This window comes from Stegostoma tigrinum, chromosome 9, assembly GCF_030684315.1.
Source record: "Stegostoma tigrinum isolate sSteTig4 chromosome 9, sSteTig4.hap1, whole genome shotgun sequence".
Classification (NCBI taxonomy): domain Eukaryota; kingdom Metazoa; phylum Chordata; class Chondrichthyes; order Orectolobiformes; family Stegostomatidae; genus Stegostoma; species Stegostoma tigrinum.
In genome coordinates this window covers 39,331,840-39,348,132 of record NC_081362.1, presented here as the reverse complement: position 1 = coordinate 39,348,132, position 16,293 = coordinate 39,331,840, and the positions used below count along the sequence as shown (strand labels likewise).

The 16,293-nt window shown below is 40.1% G+C and overlaps 1 protein-coding gene across 1 annotated transcript in view; it reads left to right on the top strand.

Moving 5' to 3' along the window:
* The first annotated feature begins 712 nt into the window (after positions 1-712).
* Positions 713-16,293, top strand: part of LOC125454846 (chitin synthase chs-1-like) — a 56,284-nt gene continuing 40,703 nt past the window's right edge. The window contains exons 1-4 of the mRNA XM_059648850.1: positions 713-1,060; positions 7,113-7,292; positions 11,991-13,027; positions 15,488-15,577. Of these exons, the coding sequence (XP_059504833.1) occupies positions 713-1,060; positions 7,113-7,292; positions 11,991-13,027; positions 15,488-15,577 (1,655 nt within the window). The remainder of the gene's footprint in view (positions 1,061-7,112; positions 7,293-11,990; positions 13,028-15,487; positions 15,578-16,293) is intronic.

Below are 16,293 nucleotides of genomic sequence, written 5' to 3'. Positions count from 1 at the left end.
GTATTTCACAGCTGTGCTGAAGGAGGGTAGATCCGAAGACTCTTGTAACGAGGCAATAAGGGCAGAACTCAGGAATAGGAAAGGGGGTATACTACAGGCCTCCCATCAAACAGTAGGAGATAGAGAAGAGAATACATAGGCAGATTTTGGAAAGATGTAAAAGCAGCAGGTTTGGTGTGGTGGGTGATTTTAACTTGCTCTGTATTGTCTGTACTGACTGTACTGACTTCCTGCTCAAGGCTTGGAAGGGGCAGAATTTGTAAGGACCATTCAGGAGGGTTTCTTGACACAGGATGTAAACAGACCAACCAGAGAAGAGGTTATACTGGACCTGGTTTTGGGAAATGAGCCTGGCCAGATAAATGAAGTTTCAGTGGGAGAGCATTTCGGGAGTAGTGACCATAATACAATGAGCTTTAGATACTCATGGACAGGGATAATAACAGTCCTCGGGTGAAGGCATTAAAGTGAGGGAAGGCGAACTAAACAATATTAGGCAGGAACTGGAGAATGTTTACTGGAGACGGATGTTTAAGGGTAAACCCATGTCAGACATGTGGGAGTATCTCAAACAGCAGTTGATAAGAGTTCAGGAATGGTATGTTCCTGCAAAATGAAGGATAGCTACGGCAAGTAACATGAATCTTGGATGACCAGGGATGTTATGACCTTGGTCAAAAAGTAAGGTGAAGCATATGTAAGGTCTAGGAGAATGCCTTTGAAGCATATAAGGAAAGAACTTAAGCAAGGAATTAGGAGGGCTAAAAGGGGTCTTGAAAAGTCAGTAGCAAACACGATTAAGGAGAATCCCAAGGCTTTTTATACATATATGAAAAGAAAGAGGGGAGCAGGGGAAAGCTTTGGCCCACTTAACGACAAAGGAGGAAATCTCAGTGTGGAGCCAGAGGAGGTAGGTGAACTCCTAAATGAATACTTTGTGATAGTATTCATGAAAGAGAAGGAATTGGTGGAGGATGATCTCAGGGAAGGAAGTGTTGAATTTCTAACCGAAGTTGCCAGTAAAACAGAAGAGGTGTTGTGCATCTTAAAAAGTATTAAGGTAGATAAGTCCTCAGATCCTAATGCAATCTATCCCAGAATATTGAGGGAGGCAAGAGAACAAACTGCTGGAGCATTGACAGACATCTTTGTAATGTCTTTGACTACAGGCAAGGTCTCAGAGAACTGGAGAATAGCCAATGTTGTTCCATTGTTTAAGAAGGGTAGCAGGGATAATACGGGAAATCTCAGAAAGCCTGAGAGCCTCACTTGGGTGGTTGGAAAATTTTTAGAAAAGATTCTCAGGGACAAGATCGAGATGAATTTAGAAGCAAATTAACTTAATAGCGATAGGTAGCATGGTTTTGTGCGGGAGACGTTGTGCCTCACTAATTTGGTTGAGTTTTTTGAGGAGGTGACAAAAGTGATTGATGAGGGAAAAGCGGTTGCTGTTATCTACGTGGACTTCAGTCAAGCCTTTGACAAGGTCCCTCATGGCAGACTGATACAAAAGGTGAAGTCACTTGGTATCAGGGGTGAGCTGGCAAGATGGTTACAGAAGAAACTTAGTCATAGGACACAGAGGGTAGAGTTGGAAGGCTGCTTTTCGAATGGAAAGTTGTGGTGTTCCATAGGGGTCATTGCTGGGAACTCTGTTGTTTGTGATCTACATTAATGATTTGGAATAAAATGTAGCTGGTCTAATTAGTAAGTTTGCAGATGATACAGAGATTGTAGAGTTGCAGATAGTGAGGAGGATTGTCAGAGGATACAGAAGGATTTAGATCAGTTGGAGGTATGAGCATAAAAATGGCAGATGGAGTTTAATCTGGACAAATGTGAGGTGATGCATTTGGAAGATCAAATACTAGTTGAAATTATACAGCGAATGGCAGATCTCTTAGGAGTATTGATATCCAGAGCATCTGGGTGTGCAGGTCCACTGATCACTGAAGATAGCAGGGCATGTGGATAAGGTAATAAAAAAGGCCTCCAGCATGCTCATCTTCATTGGAAGGAGTATTGAGTTTAAGGAAAAGCAAGTTATGCTGCAGCTGTATAGACCTTTGGTTAGAATATTGTGTACTGCTCAGGTCACCAAAGTACCAAGAGGATGTGAATGCTTTAGAGAGGGTACAGAAAAGGTTCACCAGAATGTTGCCTGGTATGAGGGATTTTAGCTATGAAGAAAATGAAGAAAGGAGGGTGGTCTAGGTTTGTTTTGACTGGAATGCAGGAGGTTAAGGGGCAACCTGACAGAAATTTATAAGATTTTGAAAGGCATGGATAGAGTGGAAAGTATGAGGCCTTTTCCCAGGGATGTGTTTAAAAGGAATGTGAGGTAAGTTTTTCACACAGAGGGTGGCAAGTACTTGGAATGTGCTGCCAGAGGAGGTGGTGGAAGCAGACACAATAGCAGCATTCAAGATACACTTGGAATTGGAAGGGAATAGAGGGATACAGATCCTATAAGTTTTGGTATGAAAGTGCAAAATGTGTTGGTGCAGGCTTGGAAAGCCAAAGTGCCTTTTCTTATGCTGTTTTGTTCTTTGAGATATTGTTCTTCCAGTTTGTGCTGTGATTCGCTGAAGCACTGCAGCATGCCAACGAGAGACAAGTGGGCGTGCGAGCAGGATGCTGTGTTAAAATGACCGACTACAGGAAGGTCAGGGTCATGCTTGCGTATGAACTGGAGGTGTTCAACAGTAAAATCTGAAATTAACCTAAAAAGAACAGAAGTCTGGAACATTCTCACCCAAAAGATTGTGAATTCAGAGGCAAAATCAATTTTCAATCCTAATATAATAAATTTTACCTGGGCGAGTAAATAAAACATAATGGATGAACATTGGGTCAGTGGAGATGAAGTCATTGAATGCCAAAAAAGTCTCGAGGAGCTGAATTGGTTCACTGCTATTCTTAGGTTTCGGGCACTCCTCTGCACTCACTGGTCACAATTTTCTTGGCACTGATTTGGAAGCAAGTGTCTTGCTTGCTGCTATCTTCACCATGTTAAAGAACATGTTCAACATGTAAATCAAAAATGTATGAAGCATATTAAACATTTAAAAGTAATCAAAGGCATTTTCATCTTTTGGCAGATTTGTGATTTTTCCATAATTGACTGCACTTTGCCCTTAAACAAAAACAGAATAAAAGTACAAATTTTGGAGCTGACATTTATACAAAAGAGAATGACTTCCTCTCACTAGCTGGGTGTAACAGCTCATGTTGCAAAACCCAACCTATGCTTCAAGGATTTTAGCAAGGTTACCAACTCAAAGACTGAATGATATTTCAAATGTGTGAGCTTATTTTATGTCCTGCACACATTTTTACAGTTCCTTCTAAATTAACAGGAATAGTTAAAACAAAATGCAAACTTTACTTTTAATTGTAACATCAAAATTAAAGTGGAATTGCAGGACACAATAAAGAACTGTGAAAAATAAGATTTCTTTCAATTAGGAGTGAGAGGCATCTAATCTTGCTCACTCATGGAATCGTTTCTGCTATTGCCATTTATTTATGTTCAGAGTCTGAATCTACAGGACAATGCTAAGTGTACGTGTTTGTGGCTATGCCAACAACTGTCAAATATAGTGATGCACATCATGTATTTAATTTAAAAAAGAAATGAGTGAATGCCTTGCGTAGCAAACCTGGCTAAAGCTTCTTGACACATTCAACCGTGGCATGTGGAATTTGCAAACAAACATTCCTAATATATAAATGTTACGACTTCAGGTTAGTAAGTCACATCAAATGGATAGAACTGGCTAATTATTAAATTAAATAGTTATCAAGAAGATCTGCACAGTTCCAGTGGATATACACTTGGCTTAGGTTGCTTAAAATGCTGATCGAAATTTTTAATCTGACCCCATTGTTATTGAGCCCTTAGTCATAGCAACTGCCGGTAAACGTTAAATATATTAATAAGTAAAGCAGGTTATGATATTCTAGGAAATGGTAAAAAATCTATTCAACATACATGAGACTGTCTTCTTCAGAATATAGGTGTGGCTAAATATGTAAAATGAGCACCACACCTTTCAAGGACAGATGCAATGGGTGTATATATAGATCATACTCAGTGCCTTTGGCTTACACTAGCTGAACACACTTTGTAAATATTTATTTAATTGGTATTGAAAAAATGGAGAGTAAGGATCAAGATACCAATGAGGCAAAAAGACTGCATAGAAACAGGTAAAACTTATTAAAATTATCGTGTGACATTAATTTATTTCTAAAACTGTATATAATATATATCAACAATTCTGTAAAATTTTTGAAACATGACTACTTGGCATAGAGTTATGTGATATTAAATATCAGATTTTATAATTAGTTTTGCAATTTAAATGAGTAATTGAAAATCTTAGAGCACTGTGTTAATTTAAAACAATACATTCTGCAACAAAGTACATTTGAAATGTTTGGATGCATTATATGGAGGGAAATATCTGCATCTGACATAAATAGTTATCAAAAGAACAGCAAAGCAGTATGAAAGGAATTCCTGTACAAGGTAACAGGGTATTAAACAAGCAAATATTTGGTCAGGTGCCTTTTACTTTTCTTTACAAAACTAATTAATTACAATGACTTTTTTCAAGTTGAACACTGTAGTTTTTGGGAATTTATGACAGCTGATGAAATGCAAAGAAATTCTGAATTGTAATGTTCATCTGCATACCTCCTCTGTGTCAGTTTTATTCATTAACAATTAAGATTTGTAAAATCTGGGTAATTTTACCTAAAATAAAAATGATTGAATTTTATATTTGGAATGATTATTCTTCAAAGACATCATGCAGCAGGTGTTGCATTATAGATTTCCTTGTTTAGTTTCAGGAAAACATGGGATCCTTTTATGTTGAAAATGGTAAATGATGAAGAAGAAGTTACTGGGAAATTTGTGCTACTCTCGCAGTACATTATCTGCTTTATTTTTGGAGCCTGTGTGCTGGGGTTAATCTTTCTCAGCAAGGTCAGTACATCCTTAAAGAAACAGCACTGGACATTTAAATAAAACCCTTAAATCTGTTCAACACCTTTTGCTATGTCCCAAATCAATACAGTAATTATTAATGATTGTATTATAGTGTTCCTTTCAGCACCTTTTCAGATTTCAGGGTACCCCAGAGCACTTTCACTGCTCATTAATTATTTTTCAAAGAACACAGCACAAAGTAAATGGTCAGAGGACTTGTTTTGAGTGTTCATTGAGAGATAAATATTGAACAGGCAATAAGGATATCTCAGAGCCATGGAATGCCGTGGTGGCTCAGTGGTTAGCACTGCTGCCTCATAGTGCTAGGGACTTGGGTTCAATTCCAGCTTTGGGCAACTGCCTGTGTGGAGTTTGCACATTCTTCCCATGTCTGCATGGATTTCCTCCAGGCGCTCCAGTTTCCATCCACAGTCCAAAGATGTGCAGGGTAGGTGGATTGGCCATGCTAAATTTCCCATAGTGCTTAGGGGTGTTTAGGTTAGGCATGGGGAAATCAGGGGAATGGGTCTAGGTGAGATGCTCTTTGGAGGGGAGGTGTGGACTTGCTAGGCTGAATGGCCTGTTTCTACACTGTAGGGATCCAATGAACATTTTACACCCACCTGAGAGTACATACAGGGGCTTCAAATTAATGTCTCATCCCAAAGAAGTGAACTAATGACAATGCAGCACTCCAGTGGACTGTCCACCTAAATTTTGTTCTCAAGCTTCTAGATTGGAATTTGAAATCAGTTTCTGAGGGGTATCTGGTACATTCTGTGGGGTATCTGGTAGTTTCTGAGGTGTAGCTGGTCCCTTCTCAGAGGTATCTTGTACTTTCTGTTGAGTATTTAGGCTCTTCATGAGGAGTACCTGGTACTATCTAAAGGTATCTGGTACTTTCAAGAGGTGATATAGTAACTTCTGAGGGTATCTGGTACTTCAGAAGAGGAGTGAGATCAGAAAGACTGTAACAATTTCATTACAATGGCATTAATAACATGAAGATATGTTTTGTTGATGTTGTGTCATTATTACAGTCAAATTGCATTAGTATGAAGCAAAACATATTAATGGACCAGAATTTATTGTAAAAGACAAATGGCAGTGTGAACTGGCCTCTACATCATTCATGTACAAATTAAAGAGGAGCTTTATCTGAGTGCAATGGAAAGGTTAGGCTCAAAAATCCAGAATCTAAGTAGCAGGTGAGTAGGTGGGTGAGCTGTAGGTGGTTTGAGGGGTAGTCAAGTTTAGTTGTGACATCTAGTCAGGTGTTGAAAGGTGGGCAAGGACCATCGGATTGGATTGAGTTGGGGTAGTCAGCTTAGTGTGGTGATAGTCAAGTCAAATTGGAAGCTAGTCGAGTGGTAGGAGGTGGGCAGGGCCAGATTGGGTGTGTGGTAGAGTGATCAAGGTTGTGTACTTGATCATGGTAGTCAGGTTGGATCAAAGAGATAATCAGGGTGTTGAGGGATAGTCAGAAAGTCTGGGGCTGTGATCAGGTCATTGGGGGTATTGTCAGATCATGCCAAGTCAGAGAGGTAACTTCGGGGTATCTTGGGGTCTGCCTCACTCTGCATTGACAACAGTGCCTGACATGTTGAATGGAAGGATTTACCAACGGGAAGTTTTCTGAGCTCCAGTTTTTGTTCTACCCCATGACTTTATGCTAGGAGGTACATGGTATACAGAATAGCCAAGGGGAGAGGTGAAGACTGTTGGATCTCCAAGCAACCCAAAATGCAGTTAGTGTTACACAGAGGGGACATGTCTTGTTTTTGCTCAAAGATACAGCACTGCAATGGAGTTCTTCCTTGGATGTTGTGTTCCTCATTTCTGGAGAAGCTGGGCTCAAAAGACCCTGCAAAAAATTCAGAGCAGTGTCTGACGTGGAAAGGTGCAAGCAAAACAAAAATCTAATGATGATTGCTCACATTCAAACTTTGATTACTTAATTCCAACCAGTTCTTCTTGTAATCATGGTCATCACTTTTGCTGCTATAAGCACCGTGACAATGTTTCATGCAAAAGAGTGACCATTTTATTATCTTTCTGACACGTTTAGTGAGTGACATTTGTGTTGAAGAATATGCACTTTTATGTTTCACAGGTCAGTCTTCTCTTATTGATCAGTGCTTCAAACAGTGAATCACCTTTTGAGAACAAGCCTTTCACTCATCTTGTCCTTGCTTGTGCATTAGTGGTGCCTAATGTTCTGGCATTGGCAAAGGCATTATGGAAGACATCATTTGGATCATCTGATGCTCCTTCACTTAGTATTCTAGGAATGGTAAATTCATTTTAAGAGTTTTCATGTTTTCTGGAAAAAAAGATTAAGTGGATGGCTGGGGTATGGTTGTAATTTCATTGCACTAGCAACCCAGAATCCCAGGCTAATGCCTTGAAGACTTGGGTTCAAATCGTGGCAAATGGTGGAACTTGAATTCAATAAAATCCAGAATGTAAAGTAGAATAACGCCACAGAGGCCGGTATTCTGTCACCAAGTTAGTCGTTATTTAAGCATGGTGAGGCCTTGACATTGATCTGGCTTCCTCAGAGCCAGCGGTCAGAGTGAAACCATTACTGGACTGTGCAGAACCTCTGACATGCCTACTCTTATCTAACAGCCCTGGTCAGGAAACTCATACTTTGTGAAGTCTACCTGGCTGACCTTGTTACAATCACTACAAAGAGTTGCCCAACGGATGATCGAGAACTGTCGATTGTTGTAAAATGTTTTCAAGGGAAGGTAATCTGCCATCCTTGTCTGGACAGCATGTAACTGCAGACCTAAGGCAATGTAATTAACTCTTATATGGTCTCTGGGCAATTAGAGATGTTCTAGTTGGCAACATCCACATCCCACAAACAAACAAAAAATATTTGTGAGAGGAGCTAATGTTCTGATGGTCACATAATTTGGGGGCAGAACTGTTGCTTTGCACAGTTTTGTTCATGTCTCTGTGAAAATGTCAGAAAAAATTTAGACATTGTCTTGAATACAGACAGAATCTCGACATATTACCCATGCAACTTTAAGGGCTTAGGCACTGTAGAGCTTCTGTACTCTCAAAAAATATAATTTTTAATGTCTCTAAGTTATGTAAGTGCTTTTGTGCCGTTCGATGATGTATTGCCAAGGAGTTGACTCAAACCAGAAGCTTTTGGGAAGTGGTAAATGCTGACAAATCTGATTGTCTGAGAAAAAAAATCTGCAAAATTTGAAAAGGGACAACTTTAAACCTTAGTGCAGTAAGTTCATCCATGTGTACTGTTTTTGAAGGAGGGTAACAGAGCTTTATCATACTTATTATTATCCTGGCTTATTATGGTCCTATGCCAACAACATTCCTAATCAACACGTTTTCCTTTTCACATTTCATGCCAACTCATTTAATATCCACCGTGGCAAATCTCAGAACACATGTATAGGTGTGAAAAAAACAGATCTATTTGGTGCATTGTATTGCATACTTCAATATTGAGAAAAAAAACTCATTAATTAAGCACATTTACTACATTTAAATTAGTTCACTTCAGTAAAATCTTATAAAAGATTTCAAATTCTCCATGGATTGAAATTCATAGTCTAACAACAAAAGTTACTTATTATTTTGGAATTGTTTTTAACTAACTTTACAAAGTTATTTCTCAAAAGGCAGTCAGTAAACAAAAAAGCAGAAAGAGAACAGATGAATTGAACATTGCATTTGTGAGTTATTAAATGTCACAAGTAGTTCTCTTAACCTAGCCTTAATTTTTGTTCCCTGGTTGGGTTCACAGAGATGGGAGAACCGCTAGCTCTATGAACCTGACTTTTGAATATAGGTTCCAGCTGTATGGGGAAGCAGTAGCGTAGTGGTATTATAACTCTACTATTAATCCAGAGGTCTAGGTTCTCAGGACCTGTGTTCAAATCCTGCAATGGTAGATGGTTGAAGTTGAATTCATTCATGAAACTATTATTGGAGGAAACACACAGTAGGGTGGCATGGTGGCTCAGTGGTTAGCGCTGCTGCCTCACAGCCAGAGACCTGGGTTCGATTCCAGCCTCTGGTGACTGTGTGGAGTTTGCACATTCTCCCCGTCTGCATGGGTTTTCCTTTGGGTGCTCTGGTTTCCTCCCACAGTTCAAAGATGTGCAGGCCAGGTGAATTGGCCACGTGAAATTGCCCACAGTGTTCAGGGATGTGCAGATTAGATGGGCTCATAGGGGAATGGGTCTGAGTGGGATGCTCTATGGGACTTGTTGGGCCAAAGGGCTGTTTCCACACTCTCGGGCTTCTATTCTATTCTATGATCTGATTCACTAATATCCTTTAGGAAGGAAACTCTTGTCTTTACCTGGTTTGGCAATGTGTGACTTTAGACTGACACCAATGTGGTTGACTTCCAACTGCACTTTCATCAGTTAGGGATGGCAATACATACAGGTCAAGCCAACAATGCTCAAATCCTCTAAATGAATAAAAAATATGCTGTGGTAGGAGTTAAGGCTGACAATCCCAGAAGACCTGAGGAGGATTTTCAATGGGAAGGCAAAATAGTTGGAAAGCCTGCTCTGGGGCCCTGTCATTGCATGTAAAGCTTAAAAGATAATGCAGAAAACATGTCTTCACCCCTCCTAACCAATCTGAACCACCCACATCTCTCTCCCACTTTCACACACACACACACACTTCCCATCCTACATTCACTGTATATCTACCACCTTGCTTTTTATGGCCCTACACCATATCAAACCATACTCACAATCAACACTCTTTCCTCTTCACCTCTCATAGAACATAGAACATTAGAGCACAGTACAGGCCCTTCGGCCCTCGATGTTGTGCCGACCTGTCATAACTCTCATGGAAACTCACTTAGTATTCACCATGGCAGACCTCAGAACACATCCATGCATGTATTGCTTTGCAGATTTTAATATCAAGAAAAGATTCTCATTGATTAAACACATTCACCACATTTAAATTAGTTCACCTTAATAAAGTCCGACAAAATATTTCAAATTCACCATGTATTGAAATTCAAAGTTGAATATAAAATAGTGAAAAGCCACTGGCTGCTGTCAGTCAATGAAAAGGAAATGGCCCCACAATGACAATGGACACTTGTGAAAACAGCAACACAGTATGCAGCACAAATCCATGAAAATCCTCAGGAATTTGTCAACTGGCACTGTAAAATAGAAAATAACCAGATTTTAAAAACACTTCTATTTATATAATCCCTACAGTGTGGAAACAGGCCTTTTGGCCCAACAAGTCCACACTGGCCCTCAGAGCATCCCACCCAGACCCATCACCCTATAATCTACATATCCCTGAGCACTATGGACAATTTAGTATGGCCTATCCACCTAGCCTGCACATCTTTGGATTGTGGGAGAAAACCAGAGCACCCAATGCAGAAATGTAAAGAATGTGTAGGCTCCACACAGGCCGTTGCTCAAGGGTGGATTTGAACCCAGGCCCCTGATGCTGTAAGGCAGCACTACTAACCACTGAGACACAGTGCCACCAATCTTCAGTTTTCTTTTTAAAGGCTTAGATTTTTAAATGCCTTGACGCATCCATGTGACAGTGTGAGTTTTTTGACAGCTTTGGTCCTTCTTTAACTCCTTGACAGTCCCAATTAATTTATGAACTTTTGATATGCAAACAGATTGACCTTCACAATGCAAAGGGTACCTGACCTGTTCGTAATGAGATACTCTACTTCTCTCAAAGGGTGCTTTACGTCTCTAGAAGGATGCCTTACCTCTATCAAGGAGCAGCTTAACTCTCCCCACAGTGTCACAGAACTAGATCAACTACCTTACCTCTCCAACAATATACCTTGGCTATGCAAATGAAGGCATAATTTCATTACTTTGTTTCAGGTCTAGACCCTCCTTCAGAAATAGGGGAGGGGAAGGGGATTCTGAAATAAAAAAGGGAGAGCGGGGGGAGGCAGATATAAGATAGATAAAGGAGAAGATAGGTGGAGAGCAGACAGACAGGTCAAGGAGACAGGGATGGAGCCAGTAAAGGTGAGTGTAGGTGGGGATTTAGGGAGGGGAAAGGTTGGTCCAGGGAGGATGGACAGGTCAAGGGGGCGGGATGAGGCTAGTAGGTAGGAGATGGGGGTGAGGCTTGAGGTGGGAGGATTGGATAAGTGGGACGACAGGTTAGGGAGATGGGTATGAGCTGGGCTGGTTTTGGGATGTGGTCAGGTGAGGGGAGATTTTGAAGCTTGTGAAGTCCACATTGATACCATTGGGCTTTCCTGCTCCTCTGATGCTGCTTGGCCTGCTGTGTCAATCCAGCTCTACACCTTGTTATCTCAGATACTCCAGCATCGGCAGTTCCTACTGTCTCTGTAATGATTTCAGGTCTGCTCTTTACAGCTCCTGTCTGCACACCTTTGGTTTCAAATACCTATCTAACCAAAATCATACAGGACTACAGAAGTTAATATTTTAAATGGTTAGTTGACTGTGTAAATTGTTCATTCCTAAATTTTGAGCTGACTCTGTTCCAGTCTCTGTAAAATTATGAAATGTCATGTTCAGAGCAGGATTTAAGATTTTCAGGTATGATTTGGAAAAACACCCAAACCTCTGTATTTGGGTCTTACATTCTGCAAGAGAAAGTCAAACCAGCAGATGCACATATCTTTCACTATATGACCTTTTGTATGCACCAATGATAGAAAATTTTAGCTGGGTGCTATTTGACTGGCCACTGTTAGATACTTGATATTTAAATCCATTGATTTCAGTAAACTTAAAATTGTACTAAAGGAGCTACTTCAGCACTAGCAGAGTTTACCTGTAGTACGACATTCAGAAATTATCTATCATAATAAATTGAACTAACTGAAATGAATGTAGGAACTTATTGGTCCAAAACTTTTTATTTCAATAATTAATTTTCTTTAAGTATAAATGAATATTGGAATTTAAATTTTTCTATTTTCTGTGTCTCTCATTTTTTTTGCCAGGTTTGTTTGATCGAAGCACTTGTTGCTTTTGGAACGTCAATCCTGGTGCTGGTCTGCATGCCTCACTTTGACATTATCACTAATTTGTACATTTTGAATGGTGTTTGCCTTTTTCCTGCTTTTCTGCAAGTAGTGTTTCAGCTGAAACCATTCAGATCTTCTATGTTGCTCCCATTGGTAGGCTTTGGCTTTGTTTTCCTGGGTCTCTTGCTTTTTATTTTAGCTCACAACCTACAGCAGCATTCAGAAGAGGTTAAACACATCAACCCGTACGTGGCCCTTGCAGTAGTTGCCTTAATATTCGTATCTTTCAATTGGTGGGAAAATTTCATGTCGTACTGCAAAATTGGAAGAATGGAAACTATAAGGGAAAACTTGCGATGCACCAGAAACGTCACCTACGTTTGTACCAGTACAGTTCGAATTCTAGTTGTTGGCACTGTAGTGGTAGCATGGATTCCAATGAAGCAATATAAGTGGGAAGATGTAAAAACCGTTTCACAATTCAATCTAAAAATTGTTTTGTGCCTCTTTGGAATACAGGGGATTTCTTCTGCTCTTTGCCACTGGTTTGGGGTTCTGGTGTGTAAAATGCATGCAGTCAGACGTAGCTTTGCTGTCCCTTCCATATTAGCCACACCAGTTGTATTTTTTGCTTTTTTGATTGTGCTGTATGACAGCTTCGGTAAATATGGCAAAGCAGATACCTTTAACTTGACTGGTCTCTGCCACAATTTAAAAATCTCCAACAATAGTGATGCTGTGCAAATTCTACTCTTGGAAATTCCTCGCAGCCTTTGCAGAGGGCAGGCAATATTAATTTCCAACAAAATGGGCTTGGCATTGCTTGGCTCCTTGGCTGTATGCTTTTGGCTAGGGCTGATTTTCTCAACATTCTACGTGTGGGGCCAGCACATTCAAAGGATTGAAAGGACATCCCAGCTGTTTGTTCGCCGACTGTATGAGGCAGCATTCATGGAACAGTCAATGCTGCTTAACACACGGGTCCATAAAAAGAATGAGAAGAAGAATAAAAGGTAAAACCCTTAAGTATTTTCTTCCTGATGTAAGCTCACGTAGCTTCACTGTTACCATTCTGTCTTTCTGCAGAATTTTTTCTCTTTTTGAATGACAAAACTATGTGCCAAGTGGAGAAACAAACTTGTTTCATTCACAGATGCTGTTATCCTTTACCCTGAAGGAAAATAGTTTGAACAATTGACAGCTAAGTCTGCAGAGCATTTCTGTGCAATGTAATGCGATGAATGACCAATTTCTGATTTTTGAAATGGCATTCTGTTCCTCAGCGGGTCAACAAAATCAACATAACCTGATTTATTTGGGATGTTGGGTTGCCAACCATGCACAATTGGGCATGCAATCTCCATGACATTGCCATGCATGGCCTTGGAGTAAACACATACAGACAGGAAAGAAAATGTACTTTGTCATTTCCTTTGAACTGTTGTAGATTGTCAGAAAAGCCCACCTGGTTCAGTAATGTCCCTAGGAAAGGAATCTGTTGCCCTTACCAGGTTTGGCCTACATGTGACTGGAGATCCATAGCAATGTAGTTGTCCTTTGGGCAGTTAGGGATGGGCAATAAATGCAGGTCGAGCTAGTGACACCCAAATCCTATGAATTAAAAAAAACATTAGTGAGAATGTGCAGTCGTCAGATACTAAGCCTGTCTCTGCATAAAGCAAAATCTGGACAGCATCTAGGTTTCAGCTGATACATAACATTTACAAGTGACATTTGTGACACACAAATACCAGGCAATGACAATCCCCAGCAAGAGAGAATCTATCTCCGTTTGATGTTCAGTTGTTCAAATAACACTGCATTGCTATTACCTAATTCCCTACTCAATATCCTAGGTTACCATCAAATAGAAACTGAACTGAATCAGCCATTTAATATTCTGACAACAAGAGTAGGCCATAGGAATTCTGAGCTGAGTAACTCGCCTGTTGTCTCTCCAATGCATGTCTGCCATTTACAAGGCGAATGTGATAGAATACTCTCCATTTCCCTTGTTGAGTGAGCCCAAGAAAACTTAAGAAGTTTAGCACCAACCGGCACAAAGTAGCCCACTTGACTGACACCCCATCCACCACCTTTAGCAATTACTGTGTTCGCCACTGATTCAGAGTGGCAGAAGGTGTGAATTGTCTATAAGTTGTACTGCAGCAACTCACCAAGACTCCTTCAACAGCATCTTCTAAATTCATGACCTCTACCATTTAGAATAACAAGATGCTTAGCGGTTAGCACTGCTGCCACACAGCTCCAGGAACCCAGGTTCAATTCCGGCCTCATGTCCATGTGGAGCTTTTATATTTTCTCCATGTCGGCGTGGGTTTCCGCTGGGTGCTTCAGTTTCCTCCCACAGTCCAAAGATGTGCAGGCTAGGTGGATTGGCCATATTAAATTGTCCACAGTGTCCAGAGATGCACGGGCTAGGTGGATTAGCTATTGGAAATGCTGTGTTAAAGGGAACTAGGGTAGGAAGATAGATCTGCATGGGATGCTGTTTGCAGGGGCATTGCAGACTCAATGATCCAAATGGCCTGCTTCCATACTGTAGGCATTCTTTGAACAATGATAGTAGATGCATGGGAAGTCCACCACTTGCACGTTCTCCTCAAAGAAGCACACTATTCTGACTTCAAACTTTATTGCTTCCTCCTCATTGTTGCTGTGCCAAAATCCTGAAACTTCCTTCCTAAACAGCTCTGTGAATAACCCTATGACCCTATACTACAAGGACTGCCATAGTTAAGTAGATAGCTCACATTTACCTTCTTCATTGGCAGTTAGGGATAGGCAATAAATGGTGGCTGAACCATTTATGCCAACATCTCATGAACACAATAAAAACAAATTAGTATAATCAATTAATGACAGCTGTTCACAATCCACTTAGTTTGGGAAGGCTGTATGATATGAAGACCAACTGGGCAGCTCAAGGGAGGAAAGGGATAGGCTGTTTGTAAAGAGGAGGTCATGTGATGTATCCTCCAGCCACATTCAACCTGACTTGAAAAACCTGATTGTCAAAGGTATGGTATTTGGAAGTAAAATGCGCCTAATCTGAGGTCTTCCTTGGCTTCCTGCCGTACACCAATGCTTTTGATATGGAGGGCATCTTGACACAGTATCACTGCTAGCTGTAACATCTGAATGGTGACTTGTGCTAACACCTCACCCAGCTGACAGAAGATTCAAAATTCATGGGGAAATGTTATGAGGATTAGAAGTGAACTGCTTTATTAGGTCTGCCACATTTTCTTCTTGAAATTTACACCAGCAGAGTAGTCATTTCCAAAATCTTGCTACCTGAAAATTTTCCAAGTAAATGGAATTTAAACTGATTTTCTTATATTTTAATTGACTCATGTAATTACACAGTCATAGTTATTGTAAATTCCTAGCATTATGCATTATTTAAATGATTTGCTATTAACAACAAATGGAAATATTTTCCACAATAGAAAGTCGGACCATGTCATGATATATCTGTGTGCAACAATGTGGCATGAAACACTGGATGAAATGGCAAAGATCCTTACTTCAATATTCAGGTAAATCCAGGAGCACCAATCTATATTATCACTGACATCAAAGCCAGTGTGGGTGTTTCCCTTAAAGTTGTTCAACCATTTCATATATTGAATAGCAAAGCAATAATAACATTTCATTGTCCTCATTATAGTTATCTAAGAAGGCTTTCATTTTGTACAATGTCATGTTGCACAATATCAAAGCACTTCGTAGAGCTTTCCAAAAATTTCTGCCTGGAGGATCAGGCTCACCAAGTGGAATGGCCTGCTCCTGTTCCCATTTCTAATGGTTTTATGGCTTCTCTCCACATTGCTGCAGTGGTAACCCTGTTGATGTGCCAATGCTTGGACTTTGATTCACCTGCTCCATATTCAATTGTTGTGGAATGTATTGGCATTACATTGGCCCAGGTTACTGCTCTGCTTAAACCTTTTCACTGTGATTCATGCTGCTGTACATTCCCAGCCTGGTCTTTTGAATCCAGCTGAAAGAAATAAGAGTTAATGGAAGTTCTGGCTATAATCTTCCAATTCTCTGATATATCAGGTGTGGGATGCTGCCAGAAGACTAGAAGATAACAAATATCCAAACAATTACAGTCTGCTCAGTTTACATGTGATAGTGAAAACACTTTTAAAACAATCTGAGATGAAATTAACAGTCACTTGGAATAAATTCAGATTAATTAATAAAGTCAGCAGAGATTTGTTAAATGCAAAACATGTTTAAGTAACTC